The following is a 15381-nucleotide window of genomic DNA, read 5'->3' on the forward strand; positions in this document are numbered from 1 at the left end:
GCTGGCCGCCGCTGTCCCCGGCCGGCCGTGTGCCGGCGCCCTTGCAGCTTGGGCGCGGCGCGGTCGGCATGGGCTAAGGGCAGCCATGGTGCGCCGAGATCGCCTGCGCAGGTGGGTGCATGCCCCTCCGAGGCGCCAGGGGGTGTGGCCGCTTGGGCGGTCGTCGGGACCAGGAACTGGCTCCTGGGGGACACCGTGTCGGGGTGGGCGACTCCCGCTGTAGGGGTCCCATGGGGTGGGCGGCGGTCAGGAACTGGGGATACATTCCCGTCCGCGGACGGTCTCTGCCTCCCGGGGCGTCCGCTCCTGCGCACATTAGGATGGTCAGAACTCAGGGTTGCCCCAGCGTGATTTAGGGTTTCTAGACGCCGGTATCACCCGGGCGCGACTTAGGGTTGACCCCGGTATCGTCCCGGCGCGACTTAGGATTTCTAGACCCTGGTATCACCCCGGCGCGACTTAGGGTTTCTAGACCCGGGTATCGCCCGGGCGCGATTTTAGGAGTTTTAGACCCCTGCGTCGCCCTGGAGCTACTTAGGTTTTCTAGACCCCAACGTCGCCTTGGCGTGATTTAAGATTTTTAGACTCCGGTATCGCCTGGGTGCAATTTAGGATTTTTAGACCCCAGGATCACCCTGGCGCGACTTAGGGTTTCTAGACCTGGCGTCGCCCAGGCGCGACTTAGGATTTCTAGACTCCGGCGTGAGTTATTGCATGGGTGTGATGAGAATTTTCGAAACGTTACCACCAAAGTGTATTTTTCAGATTTTAGTAGCGCGGGTGAGGATGGTGATGTGACCGAAGTGTTACAACGTTACCCCTAGTCGCGGTGTGCCGGAGTCATGTGGGTGTACAGAGCCTGGCAGCAGCACCCTCCGGGAGGTCGCAGGCTTGGTGGTCTTTGATGATGTATTTTTCGCATTTACGAGGCAAAGCAATCAAGACTCAGAGAGACTGATTAATTTCAAGAAGGTTTGTTGCAGGGGTTTGCTGAATTTATTCTCTTGACTCCTGGCTCACCAAATCATGGAAATTTTGGTTCAAAAATGTTTAATCCATTTTGCTTACTGACTGCCAGATTGCTTCTTTACTAAAAATCCTAAAAATGTCTTTAGGGGCATTTTTACGGATGTAATTAAGACCGCAAACGGCTACCTGCGGGGCTTGCTCTTTGCCTGAAGTAAAGGAGAGGGAAGGCGTGGAGGGCAGAGTGGCCCGGTGGAGGGTGCACGGCTTCCTTGAGCTGCTCCCCGCAACCCCCAGCCCAGCAGAGTCTCCTGCCGCTCCTCTCCGAGCCCCCCCCCTCCGCCCCCCGGCTCTCTGCTGAGTCACTGCAGATCCTCGGTTGCAGGAACCCTGAATGAATGGGATGGGAAGCATAGGTGCCGAGAAGTGGCGAGATGCGAACGTACAAACTGCAGTAGAGCAGAGATGTAGCTGAGAAAATGAAATTCTGAACCTAATGCTTTTTGTCATTGTGCCTTTCAAGGAAGAACTGGCTTGTCGCCTACTAGTTTGGGGTTAAATCATGTTTGGGGCACTTTGACATTTGGGCTTTGTGACATTCTAATCATTTCTAGTGTTACCTTGAAAAGTAAGACCAAACTCATGGGATCTGTTTTACAGACAGACACTTTGGAGAAAAACAAACAAAAAAAAACCCTAATGATGCCTAAAAAAACAGGCAGAGGCGCTGTGGAACTATAGGCTTATTCATTTACTTTTAGAGTTAAAAAAATATTGTGTGAGCTGGATTGTTTGCGATGGGTGGGGATTGTGGCCGGGTTACGGGTAATGTGGTAGAAGAGCGTGTGTAGAGTCACAAGTGACATCTGCTAGGGCTTTGACAATTAGCTTCCCTTATGTAGCTCTTTTTTTTCCTTGACAAGTCTTAATTTTAGTTTTGGAGGGTATTATTTCCATTCTGGCTATTTTGAGAGAACTTCCATTCTATTGATAATTCTTTCTTTGGTGACCACCAGGCAGGGAACTGTTTCTAATTCCTGTTTAGCGCTCGTCCTCATTGTGTGTGAGTTTACCTGGACCTTCGGAGGCCTGGGAATGGGTTGATTTGGTGTACAAACCAGCATTCTGCTTTCACGTTGCCTCCAAAGACAGAATCAAGTCCCTGGGGCTCCATATGAGCTCTGCCTTATTACTTATTTTTTTTGGTGGGGGGGGGGAGCCTAAGAAATTAAATAAATGAGAACTTCCTTTTGTGTGTGGTGGGGGGGGTGATCCTAAGAAATTAAATAAATGAGAACTTCAGGAACCTGCTAAGAAAAGCAGAAGTATAATCTGCGGCCCTGACCTCTCAAGAGATTAGATATTCAGGGTTTTGACAAAGCTGCTTACCTGGGACTGTCCATGGCAGCCACCTTCTCAGGTCCCAGAGCCTTTACCCTGAGTAGTTTCTCAGCACAAATCTAGTACAGTACCAAACGGGGCTTCGTTTAGGCCAAGGGGTTGCTAGATATGAAAAATAATGAGAAGTCCTCTGCTTAATGACTTGTGATGTTAGTACATATATCTGCGTATACGCTTTTTATTTTTTTTAACATTTTACCAGTGGGGGCCAGTGTGGAGAAGATAGAACTGTTAGGATAAGTATGAGGGAAATGATTATTTTTCTCTGGGAAGCCTTGATAAAAGCCAGTGAAAAGGTATCGAGTACTAAGTATTTAATTTTTTAAGTAATCCTTCTTTTACTTGACACAAAAACCTCTTTTAGCAGGCATTGGGATGCAAGGGGAGAGGCTGAGAGGTTAAAGTGGAGGACAAGAGGGGGAAAATTACATATGCAAATAATATATTTTTTTCTTATAATTAGAAGGGTGAGCAAATATGGTGATTGCTGTAGCAGGCAGAGGTGTGGTTACATTGTTCTTGGCAAACCCTGCATGGTTCAGCCGGAGGGCAGGGTGGTGCTTGCCTGGGACAGAACCTTCCCACCCTGTTGCACCAGCGTGGGTTTGTAGAGTGGACAGTACCCCCCGCCCGCTGACCCAGTCTCTGCTTCTCCTGCAGGATGAGGGAGTGGTGGGTCCAGGTGGGGCTGCTGGCCGTGCCCCTGCTGGCCGCCTACCTGCACATCCCACCCCCTCAGCTTTCCCCTGCTCTTCACTCATGGAAGTCCTCAGGCAAATTTTTCACCTACAAGGGACTGCGCATCTTCTACCAAGGTGAGCACAGGACTGTTGGCACACTGCACATACAGGCATGCAGGTCCCAGCTGAGGTGCTTATTTTGGGTTCATTGGTCTCTGTGGCCCATCAGTGATGGAAGGGACCAAGCCCTTTTTCTGTGTAGTGTGCTTGAAGGAATGGGCTGATTATTCTTGTTACTTGATAGCAGGAAAGCTCAAAGAGAATTACGGGGAGTAGGGGTGGGGTAGGCGGAATTGAGATTCCAATCTCTGTAGACCTTACTTTTTATATGATTTTTCTTTGTAGCTTGACTTACATAGGAGCCCTGGTGGCACAATGGTTAAGAGCTCGGCTGCTAACTAAAAAGTCGGCAGTTCACATCCACCAGCTACTCCCTGGAAACCCTATGGGGCAGTTCTACTCTGTCCTGTAGGGTCGCTATGAGTCAGAATCAACTCGATGGCAATTGGTTTGGTTTTTGGTTTTGACTTCTATTGACAGATACTAGTTTTCCATTTTGAGAGCTCCTAGTGGTTGCTATGAGTTGGAATTGACTCCAGGGCAAAGGGTTTGGTTTGGTTTTTTAGTATTAGATAATATACACAACATTCAGAAGCTAAAGCTATTGTTGGTTCTGTTCCCCACCCACCCCCAAATCCCTGATTTCGTTTCATTAAATTGTTTTCTACAAAGATTATTTGTTATAGGCATAACTATATGTGATTTAAGTTTTATGCTTCTGTATAAATGAATTTGCTAATGATAACTGTTATTATGACTTACTTATCAAGCAATTGCCGCATGCCAGGCATCGAGTTATGTTTCCAAACTTCATTATTTTATTTAATCTTTACAACAGCACTTGGAGATAGGTGCCATTAACCTCATTTTATAGGTGAAGAAACTGAGAAACAGATTGGAAAAGACTTGTTTTGGGCGGGGGTCAAGAGCAATAACGAAAAATGTTTGTGATAAACCGTTTTTCATTATTGCTCCTGACCTCCTCTCATCTGCTCTCTGCAGCTGCGTGAGTACATCATTTTCTTTATGTTGGTCATGTAGGTGGTTTCCAAGTTTTTCAACGTTTTAAGTAGTTAATATTCAGGGAAATCTTCATGTAGGCTGTTCGTTTTTCCCTTATATTTTCAAGCTATACTAGTTTATAAATGGAATGATTTTTTTTTACATGGATTCTATTAAAGTATATAAACATTTTAACTGCTTCTAACTAAATTATTTTTGAAACCTTACTACCACATTTTCATGCTGCTGGCAGTATATGATTGTTTCCATTTTAATCCAATCAGCACAGTATCTTACTGTTTAAATGTTTGGCTAATTTTAAAAAGATGCTTAATGATCCCATTTTGTCGTATGTATTTACAAAAATGTTCATGTCTATATTAATTAACCCTTTTGATAGGTGATACAATTTGCAATACTTTGAGCATTATATCTTGATACTGGATTGGGGCTCCTCTGTTGGAAATAAAAAATGCTGGGCAAACAGCATAAATTAAGGTGCTCACCCGGTTGGGGAGAGGAACTGTATCTTAGAAAATTGTTGTGAGGCCATTAATAATGAAGTACAAAGAGCTTGTAAACATATTGTGATTGTTTACTGTGCTGACATTTACTTTTTAACTTTGAAAAACAATTTGCATATTAATATTGTTAATACAGAATACAGGGAGAAATGGGGGAAGTGAGCTTTTTAAAAAATCTAGATAAAAGCAAATTGCCTTCAAGTATTTTCAGAATAACTTCAGGGGCATGTTTATATAATGTGTTATTTACAGATTTTTCATACAGGCAGTCCCTGGATTACGAATGAGCTCTGTTCCTAAATCTGTCTTTAAATCGAATTTGTACGTAAATCGGAAGTTAGGTACGGTTGATATCTAACGTCAGTCAGTTTGCCTTAGTATATAGTATATAGTGTACCTTTCTATGTGTAAAAAACATTAAAGAAACACTTCCAGATACACTAAAACATCTTTAACAAAATAATACAGTAATGATAATGTTTTGATGAGCGTCGCAAAGCAGCACCCGTTGTTATTACGAACCATTATATGTACCTCAAATTTTAATATAATTGGCTTTAGGGGGTGTTGGTTCATAACTATGGGTTGTACGTTGGACATTCGTAACCCTGGGACTGCCTGTGTACATATTAAAAGAGAAGATAGAAAATCAAACGCCTGGTCTTACCTAAAGCAATATACTTACATTTTAAAAAGAAAGCTATCATTTAAATTTCATTAATTTGGTCAGGTTTTTTTTGGTCCTTTATACCAAATTACTTAATTTTAATATCTTCCTGGTTATTTTGAGAGGGTCAGCCTAATTAATCCCTCTCCTTCCTCCCACAGACTCCATGGGTGTGGTGGGAAGTCCGGAGATAGTTGTGCTCCTACATGGCTTTCCGACATCCAGCTACGATTGGTACAAGGTAATGAAATCACACCTCTAGGTCCTACTGTGTCTTAAAAAAAATCCCAAACCAAGTATTTTGTTGTTAGCAATAGAAGGCTGTTGCAAATTTGAACTGCTCAATAAAATAAGATTAAATACAGAACTGTTTGTCATTTACTGTAAGGGAATAAAAACTCTGGCCATCTGTAAAGGATCATCGCCAAGTTAAAAACGCTGGAGTCCCTCTGGCAGTAGAGATTAATTACTAGGAATAAAGCACTTTCCAAGAGGATCATCTGTGGGACTGTGGTGGTTTCATGAGTTTTCTCCCTTTGTCGAAGACTGTTACGCTGAGATAAGGATGAAGCTGCTATTAATATGGCTGCAGGTTGGGGAAGGTTGAACAGGCAGGAGCAGAAAGTCCAGATCCTCCCTTTTTTTTCTTGTAGATTTGGGAAGGTCTGACCCTGAGGTTTCATCGAGTAATTGCTCTCGATTTCTTAGGCTTTGGCTTCAGTGACAAACCGGTAAACCGCCATCTCTGTGGTCCCAGGGGTGGGGTGGGGTGGACGTGGACAGAGGGACAGGCTGGCAGCGATCTGCACTCGTGACTTCATCCCACGTCTCCTGGCTTTTCTCTTCTCAGAGACCACACCACTACTCCATATTTGAGCAGGCCAGCATCGTGGAGGCGCTTCTGCGGCATCTGGGGCTCCAGAACCGCAGGATCAACCTCCTGTCTCACGACTATGGAGATATCGTGGCTCAGGAGCTGCTCTATAGGTCAGTGAAACCTAGACTTCCCTACAACTCACAAGTTGCATTAGCTTGAAATGCCAAGAAAAAGAAATTATTCCTGGGGTCTTTCTAGCCGATTCCCTCTTGGGAGGTTCTTTTCCACTGTCGCACTGGTGTGAATCCTCTGAGTTACGCGTGTGTCTCCCTGTCCCATCCTGTTTCCAGGTACAAGCAGAATCGATCTGGGCGGCTTACCATAAAGAGTCTCTGCCTGTCAAATGGAGGTAATTGCCTTGGCGGTAGGTGGAAAGTGGGGTGTAGCCTAGAAGGGACACCTTTAGATGCCACCCATTAAACCCATTGCCGTTGAGTTGATTCTGACTTATAACCCACTGCCATCGAGTTGATTCTGATTCACAGTGACCCTGTAAGACAGAGCAGAGCTTGCCCCATAGGGTTTCCGAGGTTGTGAATCTTTACGGAAGTAGACTGCCACATCTTTCTCCCATGGAGCAGCTGATGAGTTTGAACCTCCAACCTTTTGGTTAGCAGGCAAGCACTTAACCATTATGCCACCAGGGCTCCTCTTTCAGATTCATAGTGACCTTACGTGACAGAGTAGAACTGCCCCATAGAGTTTCCAAGGCTGTAAATCTTTTATGAAAGCAGAATGCTAAATCTTTCTCCCGCAGACTGGCTGGTGGGTTCTAACTGCTGACCTTTCAGTTAGCAGCCAAGTGCTTAACCATTGAGCCACCAGGGCTTCTTATTTAGATGCCACAGTGACATCTATATGGTAATCTGATGATATTGCAAGTAGAGCAATTAAACAAGGGGATCTTCACCTTTTTTGTGCCATGAACTGCTTTGGGGGTCTGATGCAGTTTATAGACCCTTTTTTGGAATAATGTTTTTAAATATCGAAAATAAAATAAATAGGATTACAAACTGTCTCAGTCATCTGGTGCTGCTCTAACAGGAATACCACAAGTGGATGGATTTAGCAAAGAGAACTTTATTCTCTAACAGTCCAGTAGGCTACAAGTCCAAAATCAGGGCATCAGCTCCAGGAGAAGGCTTTCTCTCTGTCGGCTCTGGAGGAAGGTCCTTGTCATCAGTCTTCCTTTGGTCTGGGAGCTTCTCTCCACAGGAACCTCAGGTCCAAAGGATGTGCTCTGCTCCCAGCACTGCTTTCTTGGTGGTATGAGGTTCCCATGTATCTCTGCTTGCTTCTCTCTTTTGTATTGCAAAAGAGATTGCATTAAGACACTAATCTTGTCAACCTCATCAGTATAACCTCATCACAGTGATAGAATTTACAACACATGAGGAGATCACATATAATCTCATCGTAGTGGTAGAGTTTACAACACATAAGGACATCACATCAGATAACACAATCATACAATACTGGGAATCATGACCTAGCCAAGTTGCTACACACATTTTTTGGGGGACACAATTCAATCCATGACACAAACGAAACTGATTATTGACGTACAATAAATAAATAAATTTGTTATAGTGATACATGCTTCTTTTTGAATGCATTACATAGCAAGATCTGGCAGTGGGGCTAATAACAACTATGATAGAAGCAGCGAGGAACGTAAATGATGTTTCGTGATATCTGCAACAACTGTGGCAGGTTATGAAAATATTTGGGACAAAGCCACAGGTGCCTCTGATACTACTCTGGTTTGTTTCCTAAACCTTACCTGACAGTAATACCACATTTCAGTTAGAAATGAATGAACCCTGATTAGACTTTTTGGAGAGGCTTCTTTTTCTTTGCGTGCCATTGAGCCCTGTTTGTAAATCTGTAAATATCCCAATGACTTCTGGATACCCTAAGGGTAGATCAACTTCTGCCTGGGAGAGGAGTCAGTCTGTCCCTTTATCAGCAGTGCTCATGCCTTTCCCCTGTTGACCCTGGAGGGAAATGGGAAAGGGAAAACGCTGGATCTTTTTTAGGACCTACACTTCCGGAGAACCTTCTCTCTGGTTTCTTTTGCATCCCAATCATTAACACTGTGTGTTCTGAGGCATGGAAGGACCTGCTAATGGGAGCCGAGCCTGGTCATCCATAACACACATTACTTCCCCCATTTCTCTACCTCTAAAATGGGGAACAGAATCCCAGTGTGATGTAATTTGACCTCTTAAACACAGTTCCCTGGAAAAGGAATTAGATAACTATACTAAGTTTTTATTTGTAATTCTGTTTTTGGCAACAAGGGCTCAAGGGTGACACCGAATAGGATAGACAGTCTTGGATAATGGGCTTGTGCTTGACCTAAAGTTGTTGGTAAATGACGAGTCTCTTCTCCTCCTGCAGGTATCTTTCCTGAGACTCACCGTCCTCTCCTTCTCCAGAAGGTTGGCTACTCCACTGAATAGATGTTTAGTTTTAAGATCTGTGCAGACATAAGCGGTGCTGGGACCTAAAATTCTTCTCCCTCTTTACATCAGTAAAGCTAATTTTTTCCTTCTTACGCAAATAAAGCACTGAAAATGGCCCCTACATAAAGCTTAAAACAATATCTGAGAATAAAAGATCAACAGATATTTGGAGAAGTAGAGCTAGATAAAGATTTGTGTGATGAGCATGATATTCAAATAAATTGAGACGCTAGTCTGTAAGTTGAATAAAACTTAGGGATTTAGGGAGGTGTAGAAATATAATCCTAAAGGGAACTAGCAGTAGGTTTGCCTACCATGAGAGAAGAATGTGGGTATGCAAAACAAAAACTAAAATGTCAACAATCAAACATTTCAGTAGAGGGAGATTTGGCTAAAGCCCCCTTTTAGTTCCCAATATAAAACCATTTGTCTTGGTGAGTTGTCTTTTGCTGGAGCCTTGATTTTTAAAACCGTACTAAGTTGTTGACTTATTTGCCTGCAGCTTCTTAAAGATGGAGGCATGCTGTCACCCATCCTCACACGTTTGATGAACTTCTTTGTTTTCTCTCGAGGGTGAGTCATTGTCAAAGATTGTGGCTGCAGCTTGGCAACAGTGTAGTGAAAAGCTGCTGCCATTAAAATTCTGGACCAAATCCTAGGGTTTGATATTTTTAAGCAAAGGTGTTGGCCACTTGCCAGGGAAGTAGTAGGAATTGATAAATCAGTTAAGGGTTGGACTGCATGGCCTCTGATGTTCTGATCATGTTTGACATTCTGAGTTCTACTCACACTTATCTTTTTGGACTCTTTCAGTCTCACCCCGGTCTTTGGGCCCTACACCCGGCCCTCTGAGAGTGAGCTGTGGGACATGTGGGCAGGGATACGCAACAATGATGGGAACTTAGTCATTGACAGGTAAGAAATACCCCTTTGCTTTGGTTTCGATATCACCTGTGAGACAAACCAAAACAAAGAAGAAAGAAGTACAGAATAGAGTGAGCCCTGAGCCTAAGCTGTATGGCACAAAAAGTCTGGATAAACAGCTGTAAATTCTAAGCTAATTCCATTTGTTACTAGCCACTGACTTTGGTAAATCTTCCTTTGGACATTATGCTAGTATTAAATGCTTCAAAATGTTTAATTGTAGGTGTGGAAGGAGCCTAGAGACTCTCTCAAAGCACAAGCCTCTTCCTTTTGTATATCTTTTCTGTAGCAACAGGACTGGAAGGAGAAACTTCTCTGTCTTGCACAAAGTTTCCATGCCTTGGTTCCAATGAGAACATAGCAGCTGTCACAGAGGGATCCAGAGATGGTGATATTCATAACTACTTGAGATAAAGCGCCATCCTTTTGCCGGTGGGGTCCATGTAGCTTCCAGTGTCTTTAACTGATGGCTCTGCTGGGAATTGTGCATTAGAGGGAGCCATTCCTTCCTCCCCCTTTTGTCCCTCTATTAGATCCCTAAAAATTCATTTTAATATAAAAAATTGAAAAAAAACCCCTTTTAAAATTTCATCGTACTGTTCTTTTTCAAGGAGGTCTCTGGGTGGTGCAAATGGTTAACATGCTCAGCTGCTAACTGAAAGGTTGGTGGTTTGAGTCCACGCAGAGAAACTTTGGAAGAAAGGTCTAGTGATCTACTTCCAAGAAATCAGCCATTGAAAACTGTATGGAGCACAGTTCTACTTCTACACACATGGGGTCACCATGAGTTGGAAATGACTTGACGGCAGCTGTTTTTTTTTTTTTTTTTCCAAACTCATTTCTTTTCAAAAAGTAAACACCAAGTCTAAGAGGTGATATTTGAGGTTTACAAAAATAACTGTCCTGGAGTTGGCCAGGTGGAATAATTAGAACACATGAGTTTGACTTCTAAAATATGATATCTTACACTGTAGAAATGAAGAAATGTGGTTAGATGCAGTGCAGAGAATGAAGCTCATAAACTTCTACACCTAGAATTTTAGAAGTAGAGGTCAACTTAGAGGTCATCTAGTTCAGTCCTCTTATTTTAAGGATGAGGAAACAGAGGTCGACAGATAGGTGTTACATCTTTGAGTCACAGAGTGAATTAGTGAGTAATAGGGCCAATATGGGAGCTTTAGACCCAGGCATTAGTCACATACTGTTCCAACACACTTCAGTCTTCTAGACCTCATTCTCTGCTTCATCAGCACACAAAACCATTCATTACTTCTTACACTGATGATCACTGCCGTAGCCACAGGGAGGTTACCTCCAGATGTTAACAGAGACGGATACATTAAGTAGCAGTTCCCAGGGATGCTAAATCCTTCTGGCTTAAGAAAACATATTTTGGGGTCCTTGTGGTTCATGCAAGCCTTTGAATTCCTATAACCGTAAGGTTTCTTGCTTCTACTCCTGTTGACTTCTTCTCTAGTCTCCTACAGTACATCAATCAGAGGAAGAAGTTCAGAAGACGCTGGGTGGGAGCCCTTGCCTCTGTATCTATTCCCAGTGAGTATTTCTACTTTATCTCCTGATAGGAAAACTATGGGGTCAAAATTATTGCAACTCCTACCACTCCCAGTTAGGGTTGTTAGAGTTAACAAATAAGAATACAGGATACCCAGTTATATTTGAATTTCAGATAAACAACAATTTTTTAGTGTAAGTATGTCCCGTGTAATAATTGGCACATACTTTATACCATGGAACATAGTTACACTAAAAAAAAAAAAAAAAATCGTTATGTATTTGACATTCAAATTTAACTAGGTAACTTTATTTTATCTGGTGCCATCTGGGACGCCAGCGTCGTGGTTGTACAGTGAGGTGTATGAACATTGGGATGCTATTGTGAAGGGCAACTGATTTCCCCATCAGGAGTGGGAGTAAGACTGGTTTTGGTGGTGTGTGTTGGCAGCGACTGCCACAGGAAACGCTGAGTTGCTGGAACAGAAGGCGGCTGAGATGTCTGATCTAGAGGCTATAGGTAGTTTCTGCTCATTTGTCTCTTTGTTCTTACAGATTTAAAAGAAAGGAAATCCGTGTGGTGTCTTGCACATAGTAGCTAGTGCTCAGGAAATGACTGGTTGATTTCAAATCTAAGGGTCAATTGTAGCTGAAAAGCTGAAGAGAGAAAATTAGAGAATGATAGTATCTTGGGTTTATAGAAAGAGAATGTTGAAAGTGGAGCTTATTCCGACTGAGTGGCTGTATATAGGAGAGAAAGTGCCAGTTGGACTAACTGGCTTATTTCTAGCAGTTCCTTGTAGCCTACTTAATAAAAGCAGACAGGTTTTCTACCATAAAAAAATTTATAGGAAATCTTTTTTTTTGGAGGAGGAGTTAATTTGGGGTATATAGGAGAATGGATAATGATGGCTATTTGTAATTCATTCGTCTTCTCTTTCGTAGTTCATTTTATCTATGGGCCATTGGATCCCGTAAATCCCTACCCGGAGTTTTTGGAGCTGTACAGGTGAGTCTCCCTCAGAGGTCTTTGTTTTGTTAGTAACATCATCCTGACATATACTGGTTGAAAGAATGATCTGTTGAGGGCTGTTGCTCCAGCCACCGTCTTCGACCTCATTGGTTGTTCATTCAGGAAACATATCATAAAAGGATGAGTTGGGGAATCTTGTTTGCACATGAATGTAAAGATCAAGAAATTCACTTTTACATTCTCTTGATTTATACAATCAGTTTCCACTGTCATGGCTACTCCATATACACACAACATATGTACGGGTAAGAAAAAGCTACCGTGTAAGCCAAGGAATGAAAGTGGATATATTCTAAGAAATGCTTGCTTTGGTCTGATTGTAAAGCCAACTCATTGGCCTAAGTTAAGCTGACTTCAAGAAGAGGTTGACAAAAGCTCCTTGTGGAGAGGTGTCTTCTTATTGGTTGTTACTCTCTAGGTACTTACTCGGAAGGTGTCGGAATATGAAATCTTGATTATGTCACAAGAGCGTTCCATACCTTCATACGCCCTAGGGGAAACAACCCAGAAGTCAATAGCTTCCATCTGATTTTAAACAAGACCCTCTCCCGTCTCCTGGGGGTATGGAAGATCCTTTGTTATCTTTACTCTTGGGCAGCAAGTTGCTGCGTGGTCCGTTTGTTTGATGCCTCATGCTTCTCTAAGGAGCTGAGAATTATTCTGTTTTGGCATTTGATGCAAATGTGTTATATTTTCAAGTTGTTGTCTGTTGGATCCTGAACATTTAAAAACTAGTCTTTATATGTCGTAAAAGGAATTGGCAGGTTTATCTGCCTAAGATACTTTCAGGAGTAGAAGGCGACTAAGCCCTCTGTTGGTTCCTTCCAGTGTGGTATGTCTGCAGTGGCATTTACTGGGGCTTCCCACTGGCTTACATCTCTCCCCTCCCTCCAGCCTCAAGTTCACCTACATGCTGTTCTCTTCCACTAGGAAAACGCTGCCGCGGTCCACAGTGTCGATTCTGGATGACCACATTAGCCACTACCCACAGCTAGAGGATCCCATGGGCTTCTTGAATGCATATATGGGCTTCATCAACTCCTTCTGAGCTGGAAAGAGTAGCTTCCCTGTATTACCTTCCCTACTCCCTATCTGTTGTGTATTCCACTTAGGAAGAAATGCCCAAAAGAGGTCCTGGCCACTAAACACTATTCTCTCACAAAAGTCCACTTGACTCACATTGGTGAACAGAGTATAGTAAAAAGCCAGCAGAAGCTCTGACTAAGGGTTGACCTGATAGTCCACCTCTGGTTCCTTGACATCTGATCAAGTGTATGGATTTGCCTTTGTCTTTTGTGTTATTAGGAAATTCTGATGAGCACTCCTACTCCCTGATGCAGCAGGAGAGGCAGACATTCCTTTTCAGGAAAGATTTTTTTAACACATCTATGGGCTTTTCTGAAATATTTAGAAATGCTGATTTCTGGCCCAACCCCAGTTGGAATCATAGAGTAAAGACTGAGGAGGGGGCCTTAACCTCTCCTTGAACGGCTTTAAGGGCACGTGCTTTTAAGTTCTCTAAGCCACACCACTTCAACTAGAGTGAGTCTCCTTGTCATAACTTTGAATTTAGTTTTCTCAGCTGCTTCTAGTTATAGGCATTTTGTTAAAATAGATTTTGGTTTAAATAATGTAGTATTCTAAGTATGCTTTAAGACTATGATTTATCTACATGTGTACATATATCTTACAAGGATACAAAACCAGCAGATACTCTGGCAGAAGAGTGAACCTTATTAAACATGTTTAATTTCTAAATAAACTGAATGAAATCTGAACTAAATCCAAACTATTTCAGAATTTCCTAAAATCACAAGACATTAATGACTAATAGCATCTGTGCCAGAGATTTACTATTATTAGCTGGAAAGACCAATTCTAACAGCAGATAACAGTCTGACTATTCATACCTCAGTGCTTAGAAGCCTGTCCCTCCTGAGCTACAGTGGAGGGGAGGGGATCGTGGTGTAGTCCCAGTTACCATGCTGAATGTACATTGACTCCTTTGATGATGATTGTTTAACTTCCCGTTGGTTGTCCCAGAGAGGCTTTCTCATGTAGCTCAGCAATTCCTGTGCTTTACAGACAGGAAAGTTCCAGAAATTTTTAAGAATTCTGAAAGACCTATGAGCAAATGGTGCTGAATAATTTTTTTTAAGCCACAGTTTCATTGTCTTAGTCAAAACAAGATTAAGCAATTATTTTAAATTTTTTTTTTTTTATTAGCAGCTTCAAGTATAACAATGAAAGTGGAATAAGTGTTTATTTTCTATTAATAAAAATGGATTTTGACAAAAGCAGACTCTGGCTTCCCCTCCCCCACCACCCCTCTGGGATAAAAATTTTCTAACATTGCCAGGAGCTTTCAGATACACATTAAAGAAAAGAATATAATGAAGTCAAGCAGCTGTGGTACAGAATAGTTAATTTTTCAAGGCCACCCAAAGCTGCACTATCATACCAAAGTTGACCAAGTGTAATAAAAAGGGGGGAAAAAAACAACCACCATGCGCAAGGACAGACATTTGCTTGATCTGCTGGCTTAGGGCCAAATGTTTAATTTGCTTCTCCAAAAGCATTAATCTTTACAAGGGTGATTCTGGGAAACTCACGCCACTAGCCTAAGCCCACTGACAGTGTGTACGCCAGCTTCATCTTGCCCAGTAGAAACTTATCCAACAGAAGCCAAGATAACATCTACAGGTGTTCCTTCTTTGCTTCTGACAGTCACCTGCATGGTCACGCCATCTGCTAAGGCCAGCCTGGACCTCACCAATAAATCATAGCCACCTCTGAACACACCTGAGAGAAAACAGTGAGGAAAACCAGATTAAGAACGCAAAACAGGCTGTGAACGGTGAAATGTATCATGCTCTGCCTGCATCTCCTTCCTATTATCTTTTAGGTTAGCTTTTCTGGAGATTTGTGCTTATGGTGGGAATTGAATCCTGCAAACAAATTCTAAATAATTTTTATATTCCCATGATACCAGGTGCATAGAAGGTATTCAATAATACTGATTTGGAGTACTGAAGCAGGGGGCAGGGTGGCAATGGTATCTGTGGGAGAGATTTAAGTAAGTGTTTTAGGCCAAGTATACATCTTAAAAGAATAACCTAAGAATAGTATGCAAATTAATTAAGCTGCTAAAACAAATTACTCATTTTGACTAGGCTTCAAATTCTAACTCGTGTAGTGCGATGATGG

At 42.5% G+C, this 15381-nt stretch overlaps 2 protein-coding genes across 6 annotated transcripts in view; one reads left to right on the forward strand and one right to left on the reverse strand.

Moving 5' to 3' along the window:
* Positions 1–14471, forward strand: part of MEST (mesoderm specific transcript) — a 20410-nt gene extending 5939 nt beyond the window's left edge. Inside the window, exons 1-12 of one of the 4 annotated variants that reach the window (XM_004382680.2) lie at positions 66–111; positions 3028–3182; positions 5522–5601; positions 6014–6091; positions 6211–6347; positions 6528–6586; positions 8641–8681; positions 9208–9278; positions 9519–9620; positions 11107–11183; positions 12087–12150; positions 13105–14471. In XM_004382680.2, the coding sequence (XP_004382737.1) occupies positions 86–111; positions 3028–3182; positions 5522–5601; positions 6014–6091; positions 6211–6347; positions 6528–6586; positions 8641–8681; positions 9208–9278; positions 9519–9620; positions 11107–11183; positions 12087–12150; positions 13105–13222 (1008 nt within the window). In that variant the 5' untranslated portion in view covers positions 66–85 and the 3' untranslated portion in view covers positions 13223–14471. Of the gene's footprint in view, positions 1–65; positions 112–3027; positions 3183–5521; positions 5602–6013; positions 6092–6210; positions 6348–6527; positions 6587–8640; positions 8682–9207; positions 9279–9518; positions 9621–11106; positions 11184–12086; positions 12151–13104 lie in introns of those variants that run through there. The other 3 variants (XM_004382682.2, XM_004382681.3, XM_004382683.2) reach the window with 3 other exon arrangements.
* The window catches only part of COPG2 (COPI coat complex subunit gamma 2), a 216293-nt gene continuing 215287 nt past the window's right edge, over positions 14376–15381 (reverse strand). The window contains exon 24 of one of the 2 annotated variants that reach the window (XM_023737111.1): positions 14376–14976. In XM_023737111.1, coding sequence (XP_023592879.1) covers positions 14846–14976 — 131 coding nt within the window. In that variant the 3' untranslated portion in view covers positions 14376–14845. The remainder of the gene's footprint in view (positions 14977–15381) is intronic. The other variant, XM_004382679.2, reaches the window with a different exon arrangement.

The sequence above is a fragment of the Trichechus manatus genome, unplaced genomic scaffold (genome assembly GCF_000243295.1).
Source record: "Trichechus manatus latirostris isolate Lorelei unplaced genomic scaffold, TriManLat1.0 scaffold00097, whole genome shotgun sequence".
Taxonomy (NCBI): domain Eukaryota; kingdom Metazoa; phylum Chordata; class Mammalia; order Sirenia; family Trichechidae; genus Trichechus; species Trichechus manatus.